Source organism: Nannospalax galili, unplaced genomic scaffold (genome assembly GCF_000622305.1).
Source record: "Nannospalax galili isolate Female #2095 unplaced genomic scaffold, S.galili_v1.0 scaffold528, whole genome shotgun sequence".
In the NCBI taxonomy this organism is placed as follows: domain Eukaryota; kingdom Metazoa; phylum Chordata; class Mammalia; order Rodentia; family Spalacidae; genus Nannospalax; species Nannospalax galili.
In genome coordinates, this window is record NW_008359681.1 from 4,100,269 (window position 1) to 4,124,819 (window position 24,551).

The following is a 24,551-nucleotide window of genomic DNA, read 5'->3' on the forward strand; positions in this document are numbered from 1 at the left end:
TTTGGTGAGTGGTTGGAGGGTCTTGTTCCTAAGCTATTCAGGGCTGACAAAGGCCTAAGGAGGAAACATGGATGATCTTTCTTTATTGAATGGTCTTCATACCCTTGTTGAAAAACCATTTATGTTTATCTACCCATATTGCATTATCACTGTAGTAAGTTTTGAAATCAGGAAATGTGACTCCTCCATTTTTTTTCTTTTTAAATATTGTTTTAGTTATTTAAGGTCCCATTCAGCTCTGTATAAACTTGAGTTTAGCCTTTCCTTTTTAGAAAAAATACTATCATGATGATATTATATTCACCCTGTTGATTTCTTTGAGAATTGCCGTCTCTGTGTGTGTGTGTGTGTGTGTGTGTGTGTGTGTGTCTGTGCGCACACATTTGTAGAAGTGTGAGAGTGCGTGGAGCTCAGGGAAGAACTTTGGATATCTGTCCTCAACTTCCACTTTATTTGAGATAAGTTCACTTTTTTATTTTTTATTTTTTTTTTGTTCTTTTTACTATGTAAATACACCAGACTAGCTGGCCCCTGGGCTTCTGGAGCTTCACTTACCTATACCTCCTACTTTCTATTAGGTGCACAGTAGGATTACACTATGCTTCCAGCTTTTATGTGGGTTCTAGGGATTCAAACTTAGGTCCTTAGACTTTCCTGGCAAACACTTTCTGCACAGAGCCATCTCCCCAGTCCTTGAGTTTGCCATCTCAGCAATAGCAAACCTTCAACTCCCATGAATTTGGAATGTCTTTCCATTTATTTAGGTGTTCTTTAATATTTTTAGCCATGCTTTATAATTTTCAGTGTAGAAACTATCTGCTTTTTAGTTAAGCTTATTCCTTTCTTTACTATTATTTTCTTAGATACAATTATAAATAGAATTGAGTTAAAAAGATTTTTTTGGATCATTGATTACTTATATAAAAACAATGATGCCACGTTGTAACTCTAGTAGCTTTGTTTGCAGGTTCTGTGTGCAGATCTGTGTTTAGCTACATATCCTTTGCAAAACAATACTTTTGCTTCTTCCTTTCCAATTTGTATACTACAACTTTTTGAAAATTTTTATGTGTATGAGTGTTTTGCCTGCATGTATTTAAGTACACCTGTGCTGTGCAGTGCCCATGGAGACCAGAAGAGGGAGTAGGAACTGGCATTTCAGACAAGTGTTAGCTGCCATAGGGGTGCTGGGAATCAAACCCTGGTCCTTCAGAAGAGCAGAAAGTGCTCTTAACCACTGAGCCATCTTTCCAGACCCCATGTACACTACTACTTTTTCATGCCTAGTTGCTCTGGCTAGCACCTCAAGTTCAGCATGGAGTAGCTGTGGTGAAAGCAGCAAAAACAGTATAGCAAAACTTTGTTCTGTTCTTCATCGGGGAAGGATTTCTATCTTTCACTATTGGCTACTGGTTTTTCTTTTCTTATTATTATTATGATAAGGAACTCCCCTTCTTTTCCTATTTCTTTTTATCTTTTGAGGGGGATATTTATTTTTATTTTATGTGTATGAATGTTATGCCTGCATGTGTGTAAGTGTACCTGTGTCATGCCATGCCTGTGGAGTCCAGAAGAAAGGTATCAGATCCCCTGGAACTGGAGTTCTGGATGGTTGTTAGCCTTCATGTGGATGGTGGGATTCAAATCTGGGTCTCCTGTAAGAACAGCTAGTGTTCTTAACCACTGAGGCCTCTCTCCAGCCCCTTCTTTTCCTACTTCATTAAATTATTCTTTTAATCCTATAAGGGTGTTAATTTGCCCAGTGTCTTTGTTTTGTTTTGTTTTGGTGGTGATGGTGGTGGTGTCTGTGGGGATGATTTTGTGTCTTCTTTTTTCCTTCAGTACATCAGTAAGGTGTATTACCTTGATTGACTTTCTTGTGTTACACCAATCTGTTTCCTAAGATACATACCCCTTGGTCATGTGTAAAGCTCTTTTCCTTTCATAGTGTGTGTGTGTGTGTGTGTGTGTGTGTGTGTTCACCATGGTGAGACTGTGGAGGTCAGAGGAAAATTTGCAGAAGCCAGTGCTCTCCTTCCACCATGTGGGTCCTGGGAATCAAACTCAAATTGTCAGGCTTGGCAGCAGGAGCCTTTACACCCTGAACCATCTTATTGGCCTTGTAAAATTCTTTTAATTTGCTGTTGGATTTAGCTTTTGTTTTCCTTTTTGTGTGATACCTTTGTCTGCATTTGGTAATCAGGATAACAGTGCTGATGAAGGGTGTAAGAAATTTTCTCTTTCATTTGAAAAATTTACATGGGGTTGGCATGAAATGCTTGGTAGAATTCACCTCTGAATCCCTCTGGGCCTCGACTTTTCTTTGAAGTTTTGATTATAATTTACTTTTTGTTTATTCAAAGTCTATTGAAATTATCTTTTTTCTTGTGTCAGATTTGTTTATTTTTGTGTTTCTAAGAATTTGTTTCACCTAGGTTATCTAATTTGTTGGCATGCACTTGTCCATCACATTCTCTTATATTCCTTTTCATTCCTTTAAGGTTGGTTGTCATGTGCCCTTCCTTCTTCCCTCCCTCCCTCCTTCCTTCCCTCCTTCCCTCCCTCCTTCTTCCTTCCTTCCTTCCTTCCCTCCCTCCCTCCTTCCTTCCTTCCTTCCTTCCTCCCTCCTTCCTTCCTTCCTTCTTTCCTTCCTTTCTTCCTTCCGTCAGTCCGTCCTTGACAGGGCCTCACTGTATAGCCAGGTTGGGTCTGGAACTCACTATGTAGATCAGGCCAGCCTCGAACACAGGTCTACCTGCATCTGCTTCCTAAATGCTGGGATTAAAGGTATGCGCCACCATGCCAGCTCCACCTCACCAATTTCTTAGGCTTGTTACAGACTTGCAGTTTTGTTAACTTTATTTCTTTCCTTTTGCTGGCTTTTAGGTTTATTTACTCATCTTTTTCTGTTTCCTTTTTTAAAATATTTTATTTATTATTTTTATTTTATGTGTACGAGTGTATTGCCCGCATGTATGTAAGTGCACCCATGTCATGCAGTGCTGCGGAGGTCAGAAAATGGCTTCAGATTCCCCTGGAACTGGAGTTAAGGACACTTCGTAACCGCCATGTGGGTGCTGGGAATCAAACCCAGGTCCTCTGCAAGAGCAGTCAGTGCTCTTAACCACTGAGCCAACTCTCCAGCCCCTTTTTCTACTTTCTTAAGGTTTAAACTTAGGTTATTTGAGTTTTTGAAGTGTAGGGTTTGACAGCTTTAGATTAACCCATGAGCACTTACTTGGCTGCATCCCATATATGTAGGTATGTTACATTTAAATTTTAATACACCCTAAAGTATTTTCAAGTTCCGGTAGTGAAATTTTCTTTGACCTATCAGTTATTTAAGGTTATGTTGGTCAGTTCTTACATATGGCTAATTTTCTAGCTTCTTTCTGGTATTGATTTCTAGCTTTGTTCTATTTTAAATGTAGAAAATTCCTTGTAGTAATTCAATATTTTTAAGTTTGAGTAATACTTTGTCATCATTCATGGACTCTGCTGCTGCATATTCCATGTCCATTTAAGAAAAATGCTTATCTTGGCTCAGCAGTTAAGAGCACGGACTGCTCTTGCAGAGGACACAGGTTCGAGTCCCAGCACTCACATGGAGGCTCACATCTGTAACTCCAGTTCCAGGAAATCCAATGCCCTCTTCTAACCTCCACAGGCATTGCATGACTTGGGTGTACCTACATACATGCAGGCAATACACTCATACACATAAAATAAAAATAATAAATATAGTAGTATTAAAAAATGCTTATCTTCTGTTTGATGCAATGTCTGCTAGGCCTTATTAGTTTTTAGTGTTGTTTGGGTAGCAAATTTAGGTTAGAAAACTAAAGATCATCAAGAAACCAAGTGTTGAGAGACTAGATCTTGAATGTAGCCCTTAAAATCTGAATTCAGGAAGCTCTCTCCTTCAACTGTGTGAGTTCCAGAGATGGAATTCAAGTTGTCAGGCCTGGAAACAAGTGCCTTTACCCACTGAGCCATCTCACCCATTCCCCAGCTGTATATTAATTTGGAAGAATCATTGTTCATAGGCCTGCTATTATAAGAAGCCTAACTCAAGAAGAAATACTAACAGGTTTGAGGTAAAGCTATGACTTGTTTTAAATTTTGCATATCTGTTTTGTACCAAAGCCTTTAATGCCACATTTTCAAATAATTTCAGGAATATGAAATGCAGAAAACAAAAGAAGAAGACTTTCTGAAGTTATTTGATAGGTGGAAAGAGGAAGAAAAGGAGAAACTACTTGATGAAATGGAAAAAGTCAAGGAGATGTTTATGAAGGAGTTTAAAGAATTAACTTCTAAGAATTCAGCATTAGAATATGTAAGTATTAACTTAGATCCATTGCTTACTTTGAGCTGTGGTGATAGCACAGCATTTTGGCTGGAGGATCAGAAGGCCCTGTACCATGCTCCAGTACACACAACCCCTTCTTCCTGAGAACACAGGAGTCTGAGGTACATGGTAGACAGGGCAGGTCAGAGAAGTCATTCTGTTAAGAATGAGAATTCTATCCCCAAACCCCAGAATATAACTCTCTCATGGGTGTGTTTGTTCAACTCTAGAAGAAGGTTTCTTGTTCCTTATCTGGTTAGGTTTAAAAAGCCTTAAATCATGAATCCTTCCCTGAATTCAGGAACATTCTACAATAGTGAATAAAAAGACTGACCCAGACCACCAAGGTGAGAGGAAAAAGATGATCAGAAAGACAGAGGAGGTGCCTAGCTCTCTCCTCACTGTGACAGGTTTGTTTGTGAGGAAGACAGGATACCTAAAGTAACCAGGATGTGGCTAGTGAGCCCCTGGGCCCTGTGGGAGCAGCTGTGGTCCCTGGGCATGATGATAGACAGGAATGCACCTACCTGGGCTGGGACATTCATCCTCAGTACCTGTCAATCAGGTTCCTTTTGATTCAAGAAATCCTGCAGGAAGAATAAGAGGAAAGTTTAGGCTGATCCTTGAGCTCCCTCTAGGGGCCAATTCGTTTTAGGAACAAAAATATAGAAGCTACATAATGTGCAACACTGAAGTCCTTGACTTTTCCTTTGTCTGCTCCCGGATGCTGTCTAGCACACCACAGTACAGTCAGTTGTCATTTTGTCTTAGGAGGTCCCCTGTCCATGATAGTTTTCCGTTTTGCTGATGGCTCAACAATTTAGAGGCATAGAGGTTGGTTATATTGGAAGCCTTGCTGTTGGGATTTATCTGATGCTTTCCTCATGATTTGGCTGAGTTTATAAATTCCAGGAGGAGGAGCTAAGAGATAATATGCCTCCTCAATTGCACATTGTCAGGAGTACACTGTCTTCACCACTTATGGCTCTTTGGGTGGCCCAGCTTCCTGGATGCAGTAGTATTTATCAGAACAGATTTCTGTATTGAACAGATTCTCTTTGCCTCTTCTTTGAAATGGCCCTTGTGAAGGGATAGTGAAATAGGCTCCCAGTCCTTTTGTTTTGAAATTAACGTCACCACCTCTTGTTTTCTGTGAGTGTTTTGCCCTGAGTAAATTTGGGAAAATTACAACATTAGATCCATTGTAGATTTTTCTTTTTTGAGACAGGGTCTATATGGTCCTGGTTGACCTGGAACTCCCCATGTAGACCAGGCTGGCCTGGAACTACAGCTCAGAGATCTGAACAGAGATCTGCTTTGTCTCTGCCTCCAAGTGCTAGGATTAAAGGTGTGCACCACTACATTTGGCCTCTAGTAAATTTATTAATGTAGGACCGAAACAGTGTTTGCCCTCCACTAGATTAACTTTTTAGAACTTTCTATAGCTGTTTTAAAAACACCCTAGTAATCCTAGCACTCAAGAGGCTGAGGCAGGGTAATTGAGAGTTCAAGGCCAGACTAAGCAACATAGCAAAACCCTGTCTGAAAAAACAAAAGAGTCAGATATACCCAGTTCCTCTGATAGCCATTATGTACCCACTAAAAATTTAAAGATCACTTGTCTGCCGTTCAAATGTTGGTTTGGACAGGAAGAATCAGTTTTCTTTAAAGGTTTAATCCTTGGTAGATTGACCACAATCTAGGACGTCCACATCCTGGCGTCCACATGCATGGTGTGCTGTGCCCTCCACCCCCATAATAAGAAGTGATTTTTGTAACTGGAAAAAAGTTGACTTCCTTTCCCTTTATTACCCTACATACATTCTGATGGGAAAATCGGAGACCATAGATGAGGAAGCAGAAGAGAGTGGAGCCCTGGGAAGAAGCAGCAGGAGAAGCTCCAGGAGTGTTTGGAGGACAGGTTCAAGCTTGCCCTCCTGTCTCTCAGCATCTGCACTGCTTCAGTCTGATAAAAGTCTAACCTTTGTATTGGTGATTTTGATTCTATAGCAATTGTTAGAAATCCAGAAGTCTAATACACGGATCAAGTCCAACATAGGCACCTTAAAAGACTTTCATGAGTTTAAAGAAGACCATCTTCCGTATCCACAAGATTTCCAAAATATGCTGCAGCTTATTGATATCCAGGTATGACGTAGGTGGCAACCATGGTGGTGACTTGGGTTTTTAAGTTTTTTGTTTTTTTTTTTTTTTTAATTGTATGTGTGTGTCTACATGAGTGTGTGTGCACCGTGTGTGCAAGAGCCCACAGGGAGCAGAAGAGGGCATCAGATCCCTTTGGAACTGGAGTTACAGATGGTTGTAAACCATCCTGTGGGTACTGGGAACAGAACCTAGGTTTTCTGCAAAGGCAGAGGGTTGTCTTAACTGCTAAGCTAAATTGTTTCAGTTTTTCCCCAACATAATATCAATTTGAACTGATTGGTGTTGATAGCTAATTGATAATTGCCCTTTAATTTTTTTTTTCTTCCTACCTCAGATGTAGCTCTCACTTTCAAAAAGCATAGAAAGGCCTTAAAGGACCAGATTTATTTTTGTTTCAAATAGACTATTACATTAGTTTACAAACAGTTGTTTTCATTATTTTGTTTGGAAGTCAGCCTTCATAATTGTTCTGTAGTAGTTATTTTGGTCACGGTGGTTTAGGGAAGCAATTTTTTTTTAAAGCTAAAGATATTACTCAATGGCCTACCATGTGTGAGGCCCCAAATTCATTCTCCATTCTGTGTGAGGGGAGAGGAGACCCATGGAGATTACTGTCTGTGAATTCAGGAATTTTTTAAAAAGGCAAGTCTATCCCTTTCCCTAAATTTTTTTGAATAAAATTAATTTTATTGTAATGAATGGGGAGAAAAAGACTGGGCCAATGAGATGGCTCAGTTGGGGAAAGGCACTTTCTGCCAAAGTGTGATGATCTAGGTCCAAACCCTGGGATCCACATGTGGAAGGAGTGAACCAACTCCCATAGGTTGTCCTCTAACTTCCACATGTGTGCAGTGGCACATCTGCATCTGCACATACACACACACACACACACACACACACACACACATACACATACGCACACATTCATATATGTACACAATAAATAAATGAATAAATGCAATAAATTTTAATTAAAAAATAAACCCAGGGCTAGAGAGATGGCTCAGTGGTTAAGGACACTGGTTGTTCTTGCAGAAGACCCAGGTTTGAATCCCAGCACCCACATGGCAGCTACAAACCATCCTTAACTCCAGTTCCAGGGGAATCCAAAGCCCTCTTCTGACCTCCACGGCATTGCACAACACGGGTGCACTTACCTACATGCAGGCAATACATGCATACACATAAAACAAAAATAACAAAATTAAAAAAAAAAAACATTTTTGAAGTAAGATTACTGCTTCTTGCTTTAACATCAGGTCTAAGTCTACATTCTCCATTATAGCATGGCCAACCATGTCCTGTCCTGTTTAACATCATTCAGTGACAGCCTACCCCCACCACCACTTCTCAGACTCTAACGAGCAGCAAAGTCCTTGTCTCCCATCAGATCATACTTTGTGCTGATGCTCCTGAGGTCCCAGTGTCCTGCCTCTAGAACATGGCATCCTGTCCTCTGTCACACCTCTGCTGCTTTCTCTGTCTGGTGGTGACCTCTGTTTTCAGGACCTGACTCTTGCTGGAATAGCACCTCTTCCAGACGATTTTCCTGAACCTCCTTTGGGTTATCGAATTTCTTTGGTCCTCTGAGCAGGACCTATTCATATTCACTTCCAGTAGGAATTCTCTGTCATTGAGTCCACTCTTTTTTTGTACACAGTACAGCCTCCTTTTAATCCCCTTCCAGCCTGTCAGTGGCTGCTCAGCCAGGTGCCTGGCATAGAAAGGAAATGAGTTTGCTCACTCTGTTTGACATTTGCTCAATATGTCTCATGACCTGAAGCACCCACTTATGAATCCTAAGTTCACATTTACATCTTTTTCTGTCTCCTTCCCCTGAACTGAGTTATCCATTTAGAACTCGTAGACCCAGTCTTTTAGCCCCTTAAATCTCTTTTTTAATATTTTATTTATTTTTTTATTTTATGTGTATTGCCTGCATGTAAGTAGGTGCACCCGTGTTCTGCAATGCCCACGGAGGTCAGAAGAGGCTGTAGGATCCCCTGGGACTGGAGTTACAGACAGTCGTTAGCTGCCATGTGGGTGCTGGGATTCGAACCTGGGTCTTCTGCAAGAACAGTGTTCTTAACTGCTGAGCCATCTCTCCAGCCCCTCCCCTTAAATTCTTAAATCAGCACATATTTTTTGCAAATAAAGTTTTATTAGAACACAGTCACACTCATTCACTTGAATCTTAACTGTGACTGATTTCCTCTACCCACAGTCATGACAGACTCCCCTAACCCGACCCTAGCCTAAAATAGTTACTATTAGCTCTGTCTTAGAAATCTCTGATGATCTTTTGTTTGTTCTCTTCCAGGCAAGCAAGTGGACAGACCGATTTCAAGTTCTCAACGAGGAACACAGCAAGGAGAAGGATCAGGTAAAACTGAGAAATCAGGGACTTACTGCCTCTCTCCCTCACTGTCTCCCTCCCGCTTCCCCTTCCCCTCCTCCTCTCCTTCTCCCTGTCTGCCCTGAGGATTGAATCCAGTCTCGAGAATGCTTAGGCAAGTGCTGTATTGCTAAGTTACACTCTAAATTAATTGTTTTTTTAAAAGAAGTCCCAGTTTTCTCAATAATAAAGGTAGTATTTTTCTACTTAAATTTCTGGAGAAATGTGTCATTATTTATAAATAATATAAAATTATAGTTTTAATACCAAAAATAGCCACTGCTGTTCCTTTGTTAGCTGCTTTTTACTTTCCTTTCTATATTATAAACGTTATTTTTTTATTTTTAATATATTTTATTTATTTATTTATTTAGTCTTTTTGAGACAGGGTCTCCTGTAGCCCCAGCTGTCCTAGACTCACTGTGTAGACCAGGCTGGCCTCGAACTCACAAAGATCCACCTGCCTCTGCCTCCCAAGTGCTGGGATTAAAGGTGTGCACCACCACGCCCGGCTATTTTATTTATTTTTTTGAGAATTTCACACATGTGTGCAGTATCTTTTGATCATATCTACCCCTTCTCCCCAATCCATCTCTTTCTGGACGCACTGCCACCATATCTCCCTATCAACTTCATGTCCTGTTCTATTTTTCTTTTTTTTATAACCCATGGAGTCCACTTAGTGCTGCTCATAGGCACATGGGTGTTGGGCCATCCACTGGAGCATGAGCAACCTACCAGGGGCCATACGACGGAAGAAAAATGATTTTCCCTCCACCACCAGCCATCCATTGTCAGTAACTGTTCAGCTAGGGGTGGGGCCTCGTATGCTCCTCTCCTATCCATGCTGGAATGTTGACTGGCTTTGTCTTGTGCAGGTCTTGTGCAGGAACCCATAGCTGCTGTGAGTTTATGTGTGCAACAGCCCAGTCATGTCCAGAAGACACTGGAGCCTGTCTGCATTTTCTGAGTTCAGATTCAGAAAAGCATAACTTTTCCTTTATCTTTTCCCTCTTTCTCTCTTTGTCTGAAGCATGCTTTCCCCAGAACTATGTTTCCTTACTGTTTCTCTAACCCCCCCATGTGGCTGCTTACAAATGGCATGGTTTTCTCTTTTCCTCTTCTCCATAGTTCTCCTCCAGACAACTACCAAAATTTATAGCTTGCCTGCTCTGTTGTTCTTTTTAAACACTAATAAAATTGTTCTCGAGCTTCCTTCTGAGTCCATTTTAAAAATCTTTCATTAATGAAACTAAGAGCCTAAAGAGGGGTAACATGTGGCACCCAACTTGCCTAGCAGTCTTCACCATCTCTGGCTCTTACAATCTTTTCACCTTCTCTTCCCAATGTTCCCGGAGCCTTGGGTACTTGGGTAGGATGTGCGTGTGTGTGTGTGTGTGTGTGTGTGTGTGTGAGAGAGAGAGAGAGAGAGAGAGAGAGAGAGAGAGATCCCATTTAGGGCTGAGCAGACCACAATTGCATATTCTCTGTACTTGGACCAGTTATGAGTTTCTCTGTTAACCACTGTCTACTGCATAATGAAGCTTCTTTGGTGAGGGCTGAGAGATAAATTAATCTGTAGATATATTAATGAGTATGTAGAAGGCAGTTTGATACCATGTCCATTTAGCAAAATAAGAGTAATAAGTGCTCTCCTAGTGCCTGTGACCTCCCCAAGCCTCAGGTTCTTGGCGTACTTTTACAGAACCAGGCATGAGTTCCCTCCTGTAGAGCTGGCCTTGATCCAATCATAATGTGGTTGGTTACCCTCCAGAACATTCATGCCACTATTGCACCAATGGACATATCTAAGTATACGTCTCCCCTCCATGCATAGATGTAGTATTACAAAATTTGCACCTGTACTTTTCAGCATATAAGCATACGCCTATGTTTTTTCTTCAAGTCATTTTATTAGCCGAAGTGATGATCTTATTTCAGTGCTTTGTAAGTTACTTATTTTTATATTATTGAATAAATATGTGATTTTTTTTTCACTTTTCTGAACTGGCATGTAAACTTGATTATGATAGTGATTCCCTGATTCCTGTTCAATTGTGTATGTCAAAAATTACATTGTGCATATATTTCCATTAGTGCAAAATATATAAAGTAGATTTATTTGAGAATATCTTAAGATAAGAAATCTTGTTTTTCATACCATATTATCTTTTGTACCCTCTGTATTCTTTATAGATCTTTTCTGAATGGAGAAAGCTGTTTTCTTTTACATTTTCTAAAATGACTTTCCTACACATAGTACCAAGTACCTCATTTATATAGTACTAAGCATAGGACCATATGACCAAAGATCATGTAATGTGTATGTGTGTGTGTGTGTGTGTGTGTGTGTGTAACAGCTAGGAGAAAGAAAGGTTAAATGACCACAGAACCTATCCATTTGTATTCGTCTTCCTAAGAATAGTAAATAGTGAGGGAGAAAGAAACTGTAGACAATACCAAAGCTAAAATGAAGCAAAACAAGCAAAAAGTAAAATTCTATAAATTTCTACAAAACACAGAATGTTCTAGGGGAAGCTTGGTAGGAAGGTTAGGTATTAGCCTAACTTTAAAATTATATAATGGCTGGAAAAGGAACTCTGAACCATGATTTTTCCTCTGTTCCATCTGTAGTACCATGTATTCATGTAAATAATTTATGTATATGCTTATACATGCCCACAGTAACTATAAATAATGAAAATTGTATCACTGATACAATGATTCAATTGAGGAGATACTTATTGAATGACTACTGTGCACTACTCATTGCAGGACTAAAAAAGGGTGAGAGCTGGATGTGATGTCACACACTTTTATTCTCAGGATTCAGGAGGCAGAAGAGGATGGATTTCTGTGGGATGGAGGCCAGCCTGGTCTATATGTTGAGTTACAAGCCAGCTGGGATAACAGTAAGACTCTGTCTCAAAAAAAATAAAAAAAGAAAGAAAGAAAAGGAAAAAGAGATAAGAAACAACCCCTGCTCTCAGGGAGTGACATTTGTCTGTAGGACAGAAAGTAGAAGTTGGGGCACTGAGAATGGATGAGAATTATGAAGAGATCAGTGCAGAATATCCATGAGTTGAGCAGAGTTTGCTCCAGTGTGATATGAGATACTTGTGGATAATTCCCATGTTTCTTTCTGTAGTCTAAAACCAACTTTCTGAGCTCTAGATCAGGTGCCCTGCTCTGTTGGTACTAGATATCACTTTGGGGTTCTTAAATATAACAAGCTAAAATGAAGTTCTTTGGGTTTTTCCAGTTGTGGTTTGTGGTAGGTACCCTAGTCCACCCAGATGAACATCTATCCCAGGTCTCTCCTCAGTCCCCATCAGCAGGCTCTGAGGTCATGTATTTCTCATCCTTAGTCCAAGTATCTCCATCTCCTCTGCCTTAAGCAAGCCTGTATCATTCCCTTGAGAGTCCCATCCTTCATCTTCCTTGTTCCCTTTTCCTTTCTTTTAAAAAATATATATGCTTTCATTCTTTGAGAACTTTATGCAGTGTGTTTTTTTCATTTTCAAATCCCTTCCTCCATCTCCATCCTCCAACCCGTCCCCCAATATCATTCCTCTATTTCTATTTTCTTTTTGTTGTTGTTGTTGTCTTTTTGAGACAGGGTCTCCCTGTAGCCCCTGCTGTCCTAGACCTCACTATGTAGACCAGGCTGGCCTTGAACTCACAGAGATCCGCCTGCCTCTGCCTCCTGAGTGCTGGGATTAAGGCGTGCACCACCACACCAGGCTCTATTTTTCTTCTTTTTTAAAAAAAAATATTTTATTTTTTATGTGTATTGTCTGCATGTATATAAGTGCACCCATGCCATGCAGTGCCTGCAGGGGTCAAAGAGAATTGAATTCGCTGGAACTGGAGTTATGGGCAGTTGTTAGCTACCACGTAGGTACTGGGAATTGAACCCAAGTGCTTTATCCACAGAGATGCTGCCTTGCCCAGGGTTGCTGAGTCCAGGCCCTATATGCTCTAGGTCCTGTGCTATGCATTCAGTCTGGCTAGACTGTCATTCTTCAGGGATTTAGCCAGCTGGGAATAAGAACAAGCAGGGACAGTGTAGAATGATTATTTGCCTTATAAGGAAAAAGGACAAAGGATCTTCCCACTGAGGTGCTCTAACATAGTAGTTCCTAACTGAGAATCACTTCAGAGCTGCCTGAGACTCCTCCAAAATACACATGTCCAGCTTTAGTCTTTGAGATTCAATTGGTAGGTAAGTCAAGAACATGCACATTTTGGGAAAAACAAAAGCCCAAGGTAATCTAGCCTGTTCTGTTTTAGATATATGGTTCGAGCCAGTGCTCTTAGAAAAATTAATGTTCCTATTCATTCTCCAAGGCATCTTTGTAGCATTGGTATTTGGGGACAGAATTCAGGTTTCCTTAAGAATGGGGGGAGGGCATTTTTAATCCTCAAGTCCACAGTGTATCAGGCAACTGTGGGAATTTCAGTGTCCTGGCTGGTCTAGGATGTGTGTTATAGTTCCAACACTTTGTCATTCTAAGTTGTGTTAAAAAAAAGTAACAGAGGAAGAAGGCAAGGCCTCCCCTGGCTCTGCACAGACTCATACACTGCCCGGTGTACAGACTCATGCACCAGCAGGCTACGCTGTTCCTTTGTCTGGTAGTGTAGCTATGCAGAAACTGTGTGTTTCTCCTTTAAACCATAACAGAGGTGAATTCAATCAAGTGCAGTCATCTTTGCCTGAGACCTAACTATTAATTATTCCACATGATTGGTGCTTACTCTTCCCACAAAGCACATACTGTGTTTCTCTGTTTAGGAGTTGCCTTTGCCAAATTTTTATTGCTTTACCTAGATTCTTGGCAGTTTTCTTTTTCTTTTTTTAAAAAACTAACATTGGTAGGAGTTCAAAGGGAATCACTGATAAGCCATGTGAGCCTTTCTGACCCAGCATAAGATGCCCTGGACTTTAGGAGGTTGCATAATAGTCATGCAGTAACAGAGAAGGAGGATGGTATTAGATGCAAAAGCAGAAGACAGCATAGAGTTTATAATGGTAGATCACAAAAAATGGGCTCGAGACTGCAAGCTTCCTGAGATAGTTATGGCAGCCTTGCTTAATCCTTCACATTGCCCTCTCAGTGAATTTTGTCTATCCCTTTGCTATCCTTTTTATTTTATGTGTGTGAGTGAGCCTGCATGTAGGTAAGTGCACCCGTGTCGTGCAGTGCCTATGGAGGACAGAAGAGGCTGTCGGATCCCCTGGAACTGGAGTTACAGACAGTTGTTAGCTGCCATGTGGGTGCTGGGATTCGAACCCAGGTCTTCTGCAAGAACAACCAGTATTCTTAACCACTGAGCCATCTCTCCAGCCCCTGCTATCCTTTCTTAATTCCAGTATCACAGTGACATCATCCCTTGATTTCTTACCCCATCTTGGCTCTGCCTCGGTTTCTTGCTTCTTAGGGACCCAATTTGATGATCTGGTCCAAGATACCAAATTTCTACCTAAGATTCCGAATGTTTTGTTGTTGTTTTGATTTGTTTGTTTGTTTGTTTGTTTTGTTTGACAGGATCTCCCTAGTCCCAGACTTCATGGAACTCCCTATGTAGACCAGGCTGGCCTGGAACTCACAGAGATTGCACCTGCCTCTGCTTCCCAAGCACTGGGATTAAAAACATGCACCACCACACTTAGCTTAGTAAAGGTTCTTGACACTATTTATTTATTTATTTATTTATTTATTTATTTTGGTGTTTTTGAGACAGGGTCTCCCTGTAGCACCAACTGGCTTAGAACTCACTATGTAGACCAGGCTGGGCTTGAGCCCACAGAGATCCTCCTGCCTCTGCCTCCAAAGTCCTGGGACTAAAGGCATGAGCCACCATGTCCGGCTTGACACTTTATTTCTTGGGGGGAGATTCTTAGTATCCACTAGGCTCTGAGGGGTTCTTTTCTGACTTCCCTAAGAAAGTCTTTCTCACACATTTCAGCTCAGTGTTTGTCCAGGCTTGTGCACAGCACAGAGAACTTCATGGGCAACTAAGAGCCTTGACCCTGAAGCTAGATACATAGTTCAAGGCTAGGCTCTGCTCTTTTGACTGAATTTGGGTCAGGTACATTACCTCTCTAGACCAATTACCAAGCTTTTTTTTTTTTCTTCTTTACCCTCTCTGTTTTTGCTGTACTGAAATTGCTGTAGCAACCATTCCTTAAATTGTCAAAAACATATCCTTCTAGAGTTCTTTGTGTTCAGTATATGCTCTTCTTTGGCATTAAATTTCTATATTAGTTAGTCTGTGTTGCTGTGATGAAACACAACAGCAGTCTGAGGGCAGAAGGGCTGACTTTGGCTCACAGTCCATCCAGGTGGGGACATCATGGTGTCAGAGCTTCAGGCAGCTGGTCACAATGCATCTGTAGTCAGCTCTTTCTCATTTTCATTCAGTCCAGGACTCCATCCCTGAGAATAGTGCCCCCCACCTTTAGAGTGGGTCCTCCCACCTCAATGAACTGAATCTAGAAAATCCTTCACAGATAATACCTAGCAGTTTATTTTCATGGTGATTCAGTATCCCTTCAAGTTGACAAGATTAACCATCTTACAGGCTGGGATGATGGCTCAGGAGGTATTTGCTTTCTAAGCAAGAGGATGGGAATTCAGATGCCCAGAACCCATGTAGATGCCCACTGGGCACAGCAATCCACCTCTAATTCCAGCCTTGGAAGGCAGAGATAGGATCCTCAATGTAAGACCAGCTACATCAGTGAGTTTTGGGTTAGATTGAGAGCCCCTGCCTGAATACGGTAGAGAGTAATAGAGGACGATTCCCAATACTAATCTTGGGCTTACACATGCACATGCTCCCCCACACATATACAAACATATGTATGCACAACACATACAAATACAGAAAACGAAGAAAGAAATCAGGGTGTGGTGTGGCATACCTTTAATCCCAACACTTAGGAGGCAGAGACAGGTGGATCTTTGTGAGATCCAGGCCAGCCTGGTCTACATAGTGAGTTTCAGGCCAGCTGGGGCTATAGGGAGAGCATATCTCAAAAAGGAAGAAGAGAAAAAAATAAAAATGAGTAACCATCACAGTCTAAAGAGAGACCTATGTACCTTCATTTCCCTCCCTCCCTCCTTTCTTTCTTCTCCCTCTTTTCCTCAAGCTCCTACCCCTATGGACCAGAGCTTATGCTGACTGATGGGAATATAAAATAAGTCAGGTGCACTCTCTGGCCAAAGATTTCCCATTTGAGCCAGCATGGCACAAGTGGATGTATGTGTGGTGGGGAGAGACAAGTGGATGTATGTGTGGTGGGGAGAGACAAGGCTGCGTGAAAAGATCATCGTGGAGACAAGAGCACCACTCTGGGAGCGATGTAATCATCCTTTATTACCAAGTAGCCCTGTGTTATTTCATGTAATGTGCTTAAGCCGGCTCAGCTGCCTACCTGATCAGCTTTGTCTGCCTCTGATCATAAACTCCCTGGAAAGTCTAGCATAGCCAGGGCCTTAAGATGCCTTGTCAAATGACTCGATGCACACTGATAGAATAGAAACAGAAAAAAAAAAAAAAAATCAAAGCAGGCACATACAATCTTAAAAAAAAAAAAAAAATTATATTGGCCGCCTGAAGAATAAAGCCTTTTTTATTTTTTTATCTCCACTATCACCTATAGAAAAACTCAAAAAATCTGTAGAAAAAAAAAAACATTGTATGTGCAGCCTGCAGACTAATGCCTTTCTTAATTTTTTCTAGCTCCTGTCACATATAGAGAAACTCCAAAACACAATGATGAATGATCTGAGTGCGGATAACATTTTCTATAAGAAGCGGGTAGAAGAGTTGGGCCAGAAACTACAGGAGCAGAATGAGCTGATCATTACTCAAAGGCAGCAGGTACGTCTGGAGGAGCCTGGAACTAAGCTTCCAGCAATAGCTGTAAAGCAGATTCACTCAATTCATAATGAATTTGAAGGCAGGTAAGACTTCTCGGTGCTCACTAGGAGATGTAGCCAAATCCACATTTCGCTTTTGTAAAACTCCATGTCTCCATGTGCCACATTTTTGGATGATTTAATGAAAAGATTAGTTTTCCAACAGCCATATCTATCTATATGCAACCTATCCCTATCTACTTTAGAATGTGAATTACTGGCAGACCGTTTTATCTTTTGCAGATTAAAGAGTTTGCCAGTAAACCATGCACCAGTATCGGTGAACTGAAAGGTAAGTGGACAGGATCCCTATGCTAGAGCCAAACTCCTTTGCCTGCCTACTCTGGCCCAGAAGAATGTGGGTCCTGCTGTGTGCTGCTAAGGTGGCATTCTCCTTGGTATTTTAATTTGAGATATCTGCCCTCTTGTTATTTTAATATTTGAGAGATCTGTTGCTACAACCCAGAAAGTTGAAGAATTGAAAAAATCTAAACTATCATTTAATTTTATTTAACTCAGACATTATGCATGTAATACTACTTAGTGGCCATTTATCTCTTAAGGTATATACATAAGACAAAGTTAAAACCACAGGGTCTAGAAATAGTCTGAGTTCAACTCTCATCTCTGGGACTTCATGTCTTTGTGAGCCTCTATTCAGTTTCTTTGGCTCTAATGTAGGAGTACTAATAGTAACTATACCAATTACAAGGATTAAATGGAATAACTCATATTAAGTACACTTGTTAAACACCTAGTGCTAGCTATTAGGATTAATGTTAAATGCTTAATTCTCCTAAAGTACTATAAAGGCTTGTTGTAGCCTCTCAATTGTGATAGTTTGGGATTTACAGCTTGCCTGTCAGCATGGTGGCTGCACACACAGCCTACTGGCTCTGGCAACCATAGCCCAGCCATCTCATATCTGTCATGAGTTGGAGCAGAGGAGCGGACACTGCAGCCATAAGTGTAAGATCTGACAGTGGTGCCTAACAGCCTTCTGCCTAGACTCCTGCCCAGAGATCTAGTCTTCACCCCTGCATGATTCAATTTATTAAGGAATTTTTGCCTGCTTAAGGGAATGCCAGCTAGGGTTTGGATGTGTATGTTACGGTTTCCTTTAACGTCTCTTAGGATAATGAGAGCTCAAGTGATGAGAGATATCTAGAATTAATAATTTAAATATAAAAATTGACTGGAAGTAATTCCATGAAAATTTAGCTTTTAACAGGATTTGAGTCAAACATAATCATTTTCTTGAGTGAGGTGTTATATATGTTGCAGAGCTTCATGTATTTTTCTGGTGACAAAAATTGGGATATGGGCTGCCAAATCTAGTCTTACGATTTTCATTTTTCACTCATTTTTGTCATCTTAGGGAATCCTGTAACCTGGCAAGCACTGGAGACGAAGTCAGTTGGCCCAGCTGCACCTAGTAAGCTTCTGTAATAAGTTCAGGATCTAAATATCTTTAAAATGCCAAACCAACACCCCATTTTCACTTGGTACTTGTTTAGAGATTTTTCTTTGAAAACCAATGTATTTGGTGATGACATTGATTCATTTTGATTCTTAACTGTGACTTAGTTCTGAAACCAAATGCTGTAAATACTGTGTGATTTTTGTTAGTTTGGCAGTTTGACTTATAAAGGGATGAGTAAAACTTGTGTTGGCATTGCAGGAGTTCATGCTTTTGGATTTCCCAAAGTAGTACTCTGGGAGGACCATGTTTGGAGGTATGGTCATTTAGGCATGACAGAGACTGCAGGATTTGAGCAGGTCCACCTGTCCTCACTATGATCAGATAGCACATTTGCTCTAGGGCCTGGACTTGTCAAGATGTGGCTATAAACCAAAAAGATAATTTGGGGTCTAGGGAGATGGCTCAGTCAGCAAAGTCCTTGTCATGCCAGTCTGAAGACCTGAGTTTGATCCCAGCACCCGTGTAAAAGATTAGCGCAGTAACACATGCCTATAATCCCAGTCCTGGAGCAGCAGAGACAAGAATCTCTGAGGCTTGCTCTCCAGCCAGTGTAGGCAAATCTGGGACTCCAGGTTCAAGAGACTCTGGCTTAAAAGATGAGGTGGAGAGCTGGAGAGATGCAGCAGTTGTGAGGACTGGAGTTCAGATCCTTAGCACCCACATAACAAGCCAGGCATCCCACAAATATATACTCACAGCCTTAAATATATACTCACAGACATAAATGAATAATATAAATCTAAATAATAATAATATAATAATATGGAGACTGATAGAAAAAGATACTGAACATTGACCTCCAGCCTTCACACACTCCCCCACACAAATATACATGAACACTTATATACACATACACACAAATATATAATCTTTACAAACTTCTTTTCCCAGTGATAGTGAAATAATTGAGATATTTTTATTCCTTTCAAGAAAGAGGGGAAGAGGGGAAAATAACTATGGGTAGAGGAAGTAAGAACAGATGACAGTGATGAGGGGACAGTTAGATATACCACGTACACAGAGGTCTGGCCCACTACTGAGACCAGGACTGAGGTTGGGCACTGAGGGCTGATACCGTTGACGAGGGCAAGGCATCAGGACAGGACTACCTAAAATTAAAGGACATTCATTAATGGGTATGTTTAGGAATTTGGCTAATCATTTTAATCATTAGCCTACTGAGGGACTTCTTTTTTGAAGCTGCAGTTTCCTCCCAAAGCCAAAGAGAACTTGAGTGGTGTGGTGAGGAAGGGAGCTTGGTGTCATGGGGAGAAGCTAGACTTCCGTTTTAGGAAACAGAGAAAATAAGCATTTCAGAGAAGGATGAAAAGTCAAAAGGCCAAGTTAAATGACAAAATGTCACCAAACATGCAGCAGAATAGAAAAAAATAGCAAAGCTATATTCATGGCTTTTTTCTGCAAATAGGTTTTTAGATAGTCTGAGGGTATGCATTAAAATCTATTGGGATATGAGAAATTACTGGAAGTTTTTACATATGAGAAAATTCATTCTTCAAAATTTCAAATACCTTAATGTTTTATGTATATAATGTTTGTATGATAGATGTGTAAAATTTATTTTAAGAAATATTTGTAATTTTTACTGATTGGGCATAAGGGAAGAAAAAGTATGGATGTCACTGGGCTCTGGAGAGTTATGGGGAAAAAATAGGCCCATATGTAGATGTCCCTTAAAGGTAGTTTACTGGTCCCCAAACCCTCTAACAACTTGGAAAAAGATCTAAAATCCAAGGTTCTAGTGATGTTAGGAAAGTTCTGTTCACTAAAGGAACAGGTGTACCCTAACTTTCAAGATGAGAAAATTCAAATTAATAAAGCACAGAAGAACAGCACAGGAGATATATAATGAATAAATTGGATTCACACCTGGCAAAATGAAGGATTTCTAATGTCTAACGTAAGGCAGATGTCAGACCATTGGACTCTGCCATTGTGTACACTCAGTGATAGAGACTGCAGTCAGTTTTCTTAGGCTGGATTTACTTCCCTGCCACAAATGGGGAAGTGAACGTTCTACTGTATGAAGACCCTAATGTGCTGTTTAGACCCTAGTCATTTTCTTTTTTAAAAAAATATTTTATTATTTTTTTGTTTTATATGTATGAGTTGAGTGTATTGCCTGAATGTATGTGAGTGTACCCATGTCATGCAAAACCGCAGAGGTCAGAAAAGGGCTTTGGATTCCCCCGGAACTGGAGTTAAGGACAGTTTGTAGCCGCCATGTGGGTGCTGGGAATAAAACCCAGGTCCTCTGCAAGAGCAGTCAGTGCTCTTAACCGCTGAGCCATCTCTCCAGCACTGACCCTAGTCATTTTCATACCTGACTAACTGCCTTCATCATAAGGGAGTGAGTTTTGTGGTTTATGAAGAATGCCAGGAGAGGATCCATTTTAACAAGATTGCATCTTTTGATTCTGTGAACTGGAGAACATCTAGGTCAGGCATGGTAAACAGTGTTTTTCTCTTTTCTTATGAAGGAATAAATAGTGAGAGAGTAACTATTTTAAGTTACATGGGCAAATGTTCTCTTCTACATATGATGGTGTGATATTACAAAAATAGCCACAGACTATAAAATGGAACGAATTCAGCTGTGTTTCAATAAAACTTTACAAAACCCATCAATAGGCTAGGTTAGAGTATTTCCCACAGTCTATAGTTTGCTAAACCTTGATCTAGATTACAAAGTTGCAAATGGGTTCAGAAGTCCTATTTCCAATTGTTAGCAATTTACAGACAGGATTGGGAAATTTTTGCCAGTATTCATTGTAAAGACAAAAAATAAAATGTATGGCTATGGAGGTAATATATCATGATCAATATTTTTAGGATAGGATTTGAATTAAAGATGAACCAGAGAAAGAGATAATAAGTAGGTAAATTGTTTAGTGAAAGAAATCCATGTAACTAGATAGTCCAAGGACTCGCAGATAAGAAATGTGAAATATTCCAAGAGAGGCTGAGGAATCTACTTTTCAATAGAATTAAAAACAGGATTTAGTGTTGCCTGAGTATATAACCTCTATCTAAAGCTATGGCTAAATTAACTCCTTCACATCTTCTGTCTAGCCCAGTGCTTGGAATATTTTTGTTTTGTTTTGTTTTGTTTTGTTTTGAGACAGGGTCCTCCCTATAGCCCCATCTGGCCTGGAACTCACTATCTCGCAGAGATCCACCTGCCTCCACCTCCAGAGTGCTGGAATTAAAGGTGCGCACCACCATGCTGGGCTTGGGATATTTTTCAGAACTTGTTGGTACCTGATGCTCATTGAAGCATTCTTCCAAAGTGGAAGCAACCTGAATGTCCATCAAATAATAAAGGATAAACAAATTGTGGTCTATTCATACAATGGAATGCTTTTGACCATTAAAATAATGTTGATATTAACACACATTACACAAGGAAAACATGCTGCTAGGTGAAAGAAGCCAGAACACACTGTATAATTCATATTATGTGGATGAATTGTCCAGAATACCCAAAGTTATAGATACACAAAGTATGTTAATTGTTGCCAGGGACTGACTAAAAGGGGGCTATTAGGGGTGGGAAAAGAGACATGATAGCTAGTGGGTATAAGATTGGGGTTGCTATTGATCAAAATGTTCTAAGACTGGATACTGATTGTGGTTATGCAGTCCTGTGAATATACTAAAAGCACTGAACTATATATATAAAGGGTGAGTTATTTCTAAATAAAGAGCAGGGCTATAGCTCAGTGACACAATGACACAATGCTTGTCTAGCATACATAAGGCCCTGAATTTGATTCCTGACATCTCAAAATAATTTTTTAAAATTTTATTAAAAATTAGTTAAAGTCAGCTGAATAGTGTCTTTTATTTGAGACAATCATCTCTCGTGGGCAGTCTGTATGTTGATATGAGGACTATGCAACCATCCTCAAGGGTCAGATTACACTTTAATGATAGAGCTGGTGAGTTTTTCCCTTTTGTTCTGTTTTAGTGAATGCCTCAGCCACACAGACTCTGGAAGGTAAATCAAGTCTGTCAATGGTACATGGTAAGTTTCAGTACTAGTCTTCAGCATTTTATGTTTTCACCCTGAGTTAGGTAACTTATTAACCCAGCGTGCTGGGGAGGGCAGTAATTACATAAAACAGGAAGCACTTCAGTGATTACAAAGCTGTTCATGAAACTTCAGTCTTCATACATAATATTATTGAAAACAACTTACCACAAAAGCCATAAAGTGTTCAATGTGTGTGGTGTCAGACTTACCACTAGCAGTTTTAACGTTGGTACTTTGATGGTTTATAATCTTTGTGGAAAGTGGTAGATATTACGTAAGAATGGGGTGGCTTGCTCCTAGTCTAGGCAGCCAGCACACACCACAGGGCATATGTGGTGGTTTTCATAACTTTCAATGTGGTAGCAAGTTATCTTTTTTAAATAAACAGTTTCAGCAATTGGTTAGGAAAATCTAGAAAAGACATGTGATAGAAACTAAAGGAAATTGGATGAGATTTTATGGGATAAAATCACTGCCAGGATTCAGTCCTTGGCTGAGGACAAAGGGTAAGGGTAGCAGTTGCTGTTATCGCCATTTAGTAGATGGGTGAATACTTGTAGCCATTGTTCACTGTTTATAGCATTAAGACACTTGCACTTTTTGTAATATGTTCCTTATGTTTTCATGTGGCCTGCTGTATATTACAAATGAATCAAGAAAGAGGACTGTCTTTTTTTGTCTCATCTTACTCTAATGATGTCTACACTTTCTATTTTGGCCCATTAAAAGAATAGACATGGGGGGCTGGAGAGATGGCTCAGCAATTAAGAACACTGTTTTTGCAGAAGACCCAGGTTTGAATCCCAGCACCCACATGGCAGCTAACAACTGTAATTCCAGTCCCAGGGGATCCGACAGCCTCTTCTGACCTCAGTGGGCATTGTACAACATGGGTGCTCTTACCTATATTGCAGGCAATACACATAAAAAAATAAAAAAATTTAAAAACAAGACTAGACATGGGCTGGGGAGATGGCTCAGTAGATAAGGCGCTTGCCATGCAAGCACGAGGACTAGAGTTTGGATCTCCAGAACCACGTCAAGCTGGATGTGATAGCCCACATCTGTAATCCCAGTGCTCCTGGGAGGTGGGGACAGAATTTTTGGACGCTCACTGGCCAGGTAGCCTGACATGCAGCAGTAAGCATCAAGAGACTTTGTTTCAAAACAAGGTGGAAGGTGAGGACTAACATCCAAGGTTGTCTTCTGACCTCTACATGTGTACTATGGCACACACACCCACACTTAGACACATGAACACAACACACATGCACATTGGGAAAAAAAAAAGAAAGAAAGAAAGTGGCTGGTGAGATTGCTCAGCAGGTAAAGATGCTTGCTGACAAGGCTGATGACCTGAGTTTGATCCCTAGAACCCACGTGGTAGAAGGAGAGAATTGACTCCTGCAAGTTGTCCTCTGACCTTTACATAGTTGCCATGAAATATTCATGTATGCATACATACACACATCAATCAGTGTAAAAAACATTAAAGAGTAGACATCAGCTGAATGTAGTAGTTCATGCCTATAATCCCAGCATTTGGCAATCAGAGTCAGGAGAGTCATTTGGGTTCAAGGCCAGCCTAGTCTACACAACAAGTTCTAGTCCAGCCAGAGCTACATAGACCCTGCTTTAAACAAATAAGTGAAAGAATAGACTTAAATAAATCTATGATGGAACTGGTCACTTTGCTTATGTTTTTGTCTTCATAAATACTCTGGTCTATACATGATGATCTTTAGTAATGACCCTTTTTATCCATGCTGCCCAGGAAGAGTATATTGATTATATCTATTTTTTCCTAGGATCACTACATGTGGGCTACTTGTTTTAGACACAGAATGTAATCACGTGCTAGGCTTTTTTATACAAGTTTAAAACACTTAGGTCCCAATCCCCCTTTGAACTGGTAACAGATAAATATATGTTGGGCATAGATAAATTTACCTTATATTGAATATACAAGAAAATTATTTCTAAATTGTATTTTTTTCACGTTAAGTGTAAAATCTGCCTGCTGCTCTCTATTTTAGGGTTGATTTTTATAAGGCATTACTGGCCATTTGTCTTTTGAACTTGCTTTCTTTTCTATCTGTTGTTAGACTTCTAAGCAATAGTATACAAAATCCACATTTTCCTTAAAAATATTTTTTAAATATTTTTTATATTTT

The 24,551-nt window shown here is 40.2% G+C and overlaps 1 protein-coding gene across 6 annotated transcripts in view; it reads left to right on the forward strand.

Annotated features, from left to right (window-relative positions):
* The window catches only part of Dzip1 (DAZ interacting zinc finger protein 1), a 66,080-nt gene that overhangs the window by 12,646 nt on the left and 28,883 nt on the right, over nt 1–24,551 (forward strand). For 5 of the 6 annotated variants that reach the window (XM_029558878.1, XM_029558875.1, XM_029558876.1 and 2 more), the window contains 7 exons: nt 4,178–4,339; nt 6,362–6,499; nt 8,838–8,900; nt 16,662–16,802; nt 17,084–17,132; nt 18,219–18,275; nt 22,312–22,368. In XM_029558878.1, coding sequence (XP_029414738.1) covers nt 4,178–4,339; nt 6,362–6,499; nt 8,838–8,900; nt 16,662–16,802; nt 17,084–17,132; nt 18,219–18,275; nt 22,312–22,368 — 667 coding nt within the window. The remainder of the gene's footprint in view (nt 1–4,177; nt 4,340–6,361; nt 6,500–8,837; nt 8,901–16,661; nt 16,803–17,083; nt 17,133–18,218; nt 18,276–22,311; nt 22,369–24,551) is intronic. The other variant, XM_008823613.3, reaches the window with a different exon arrangement.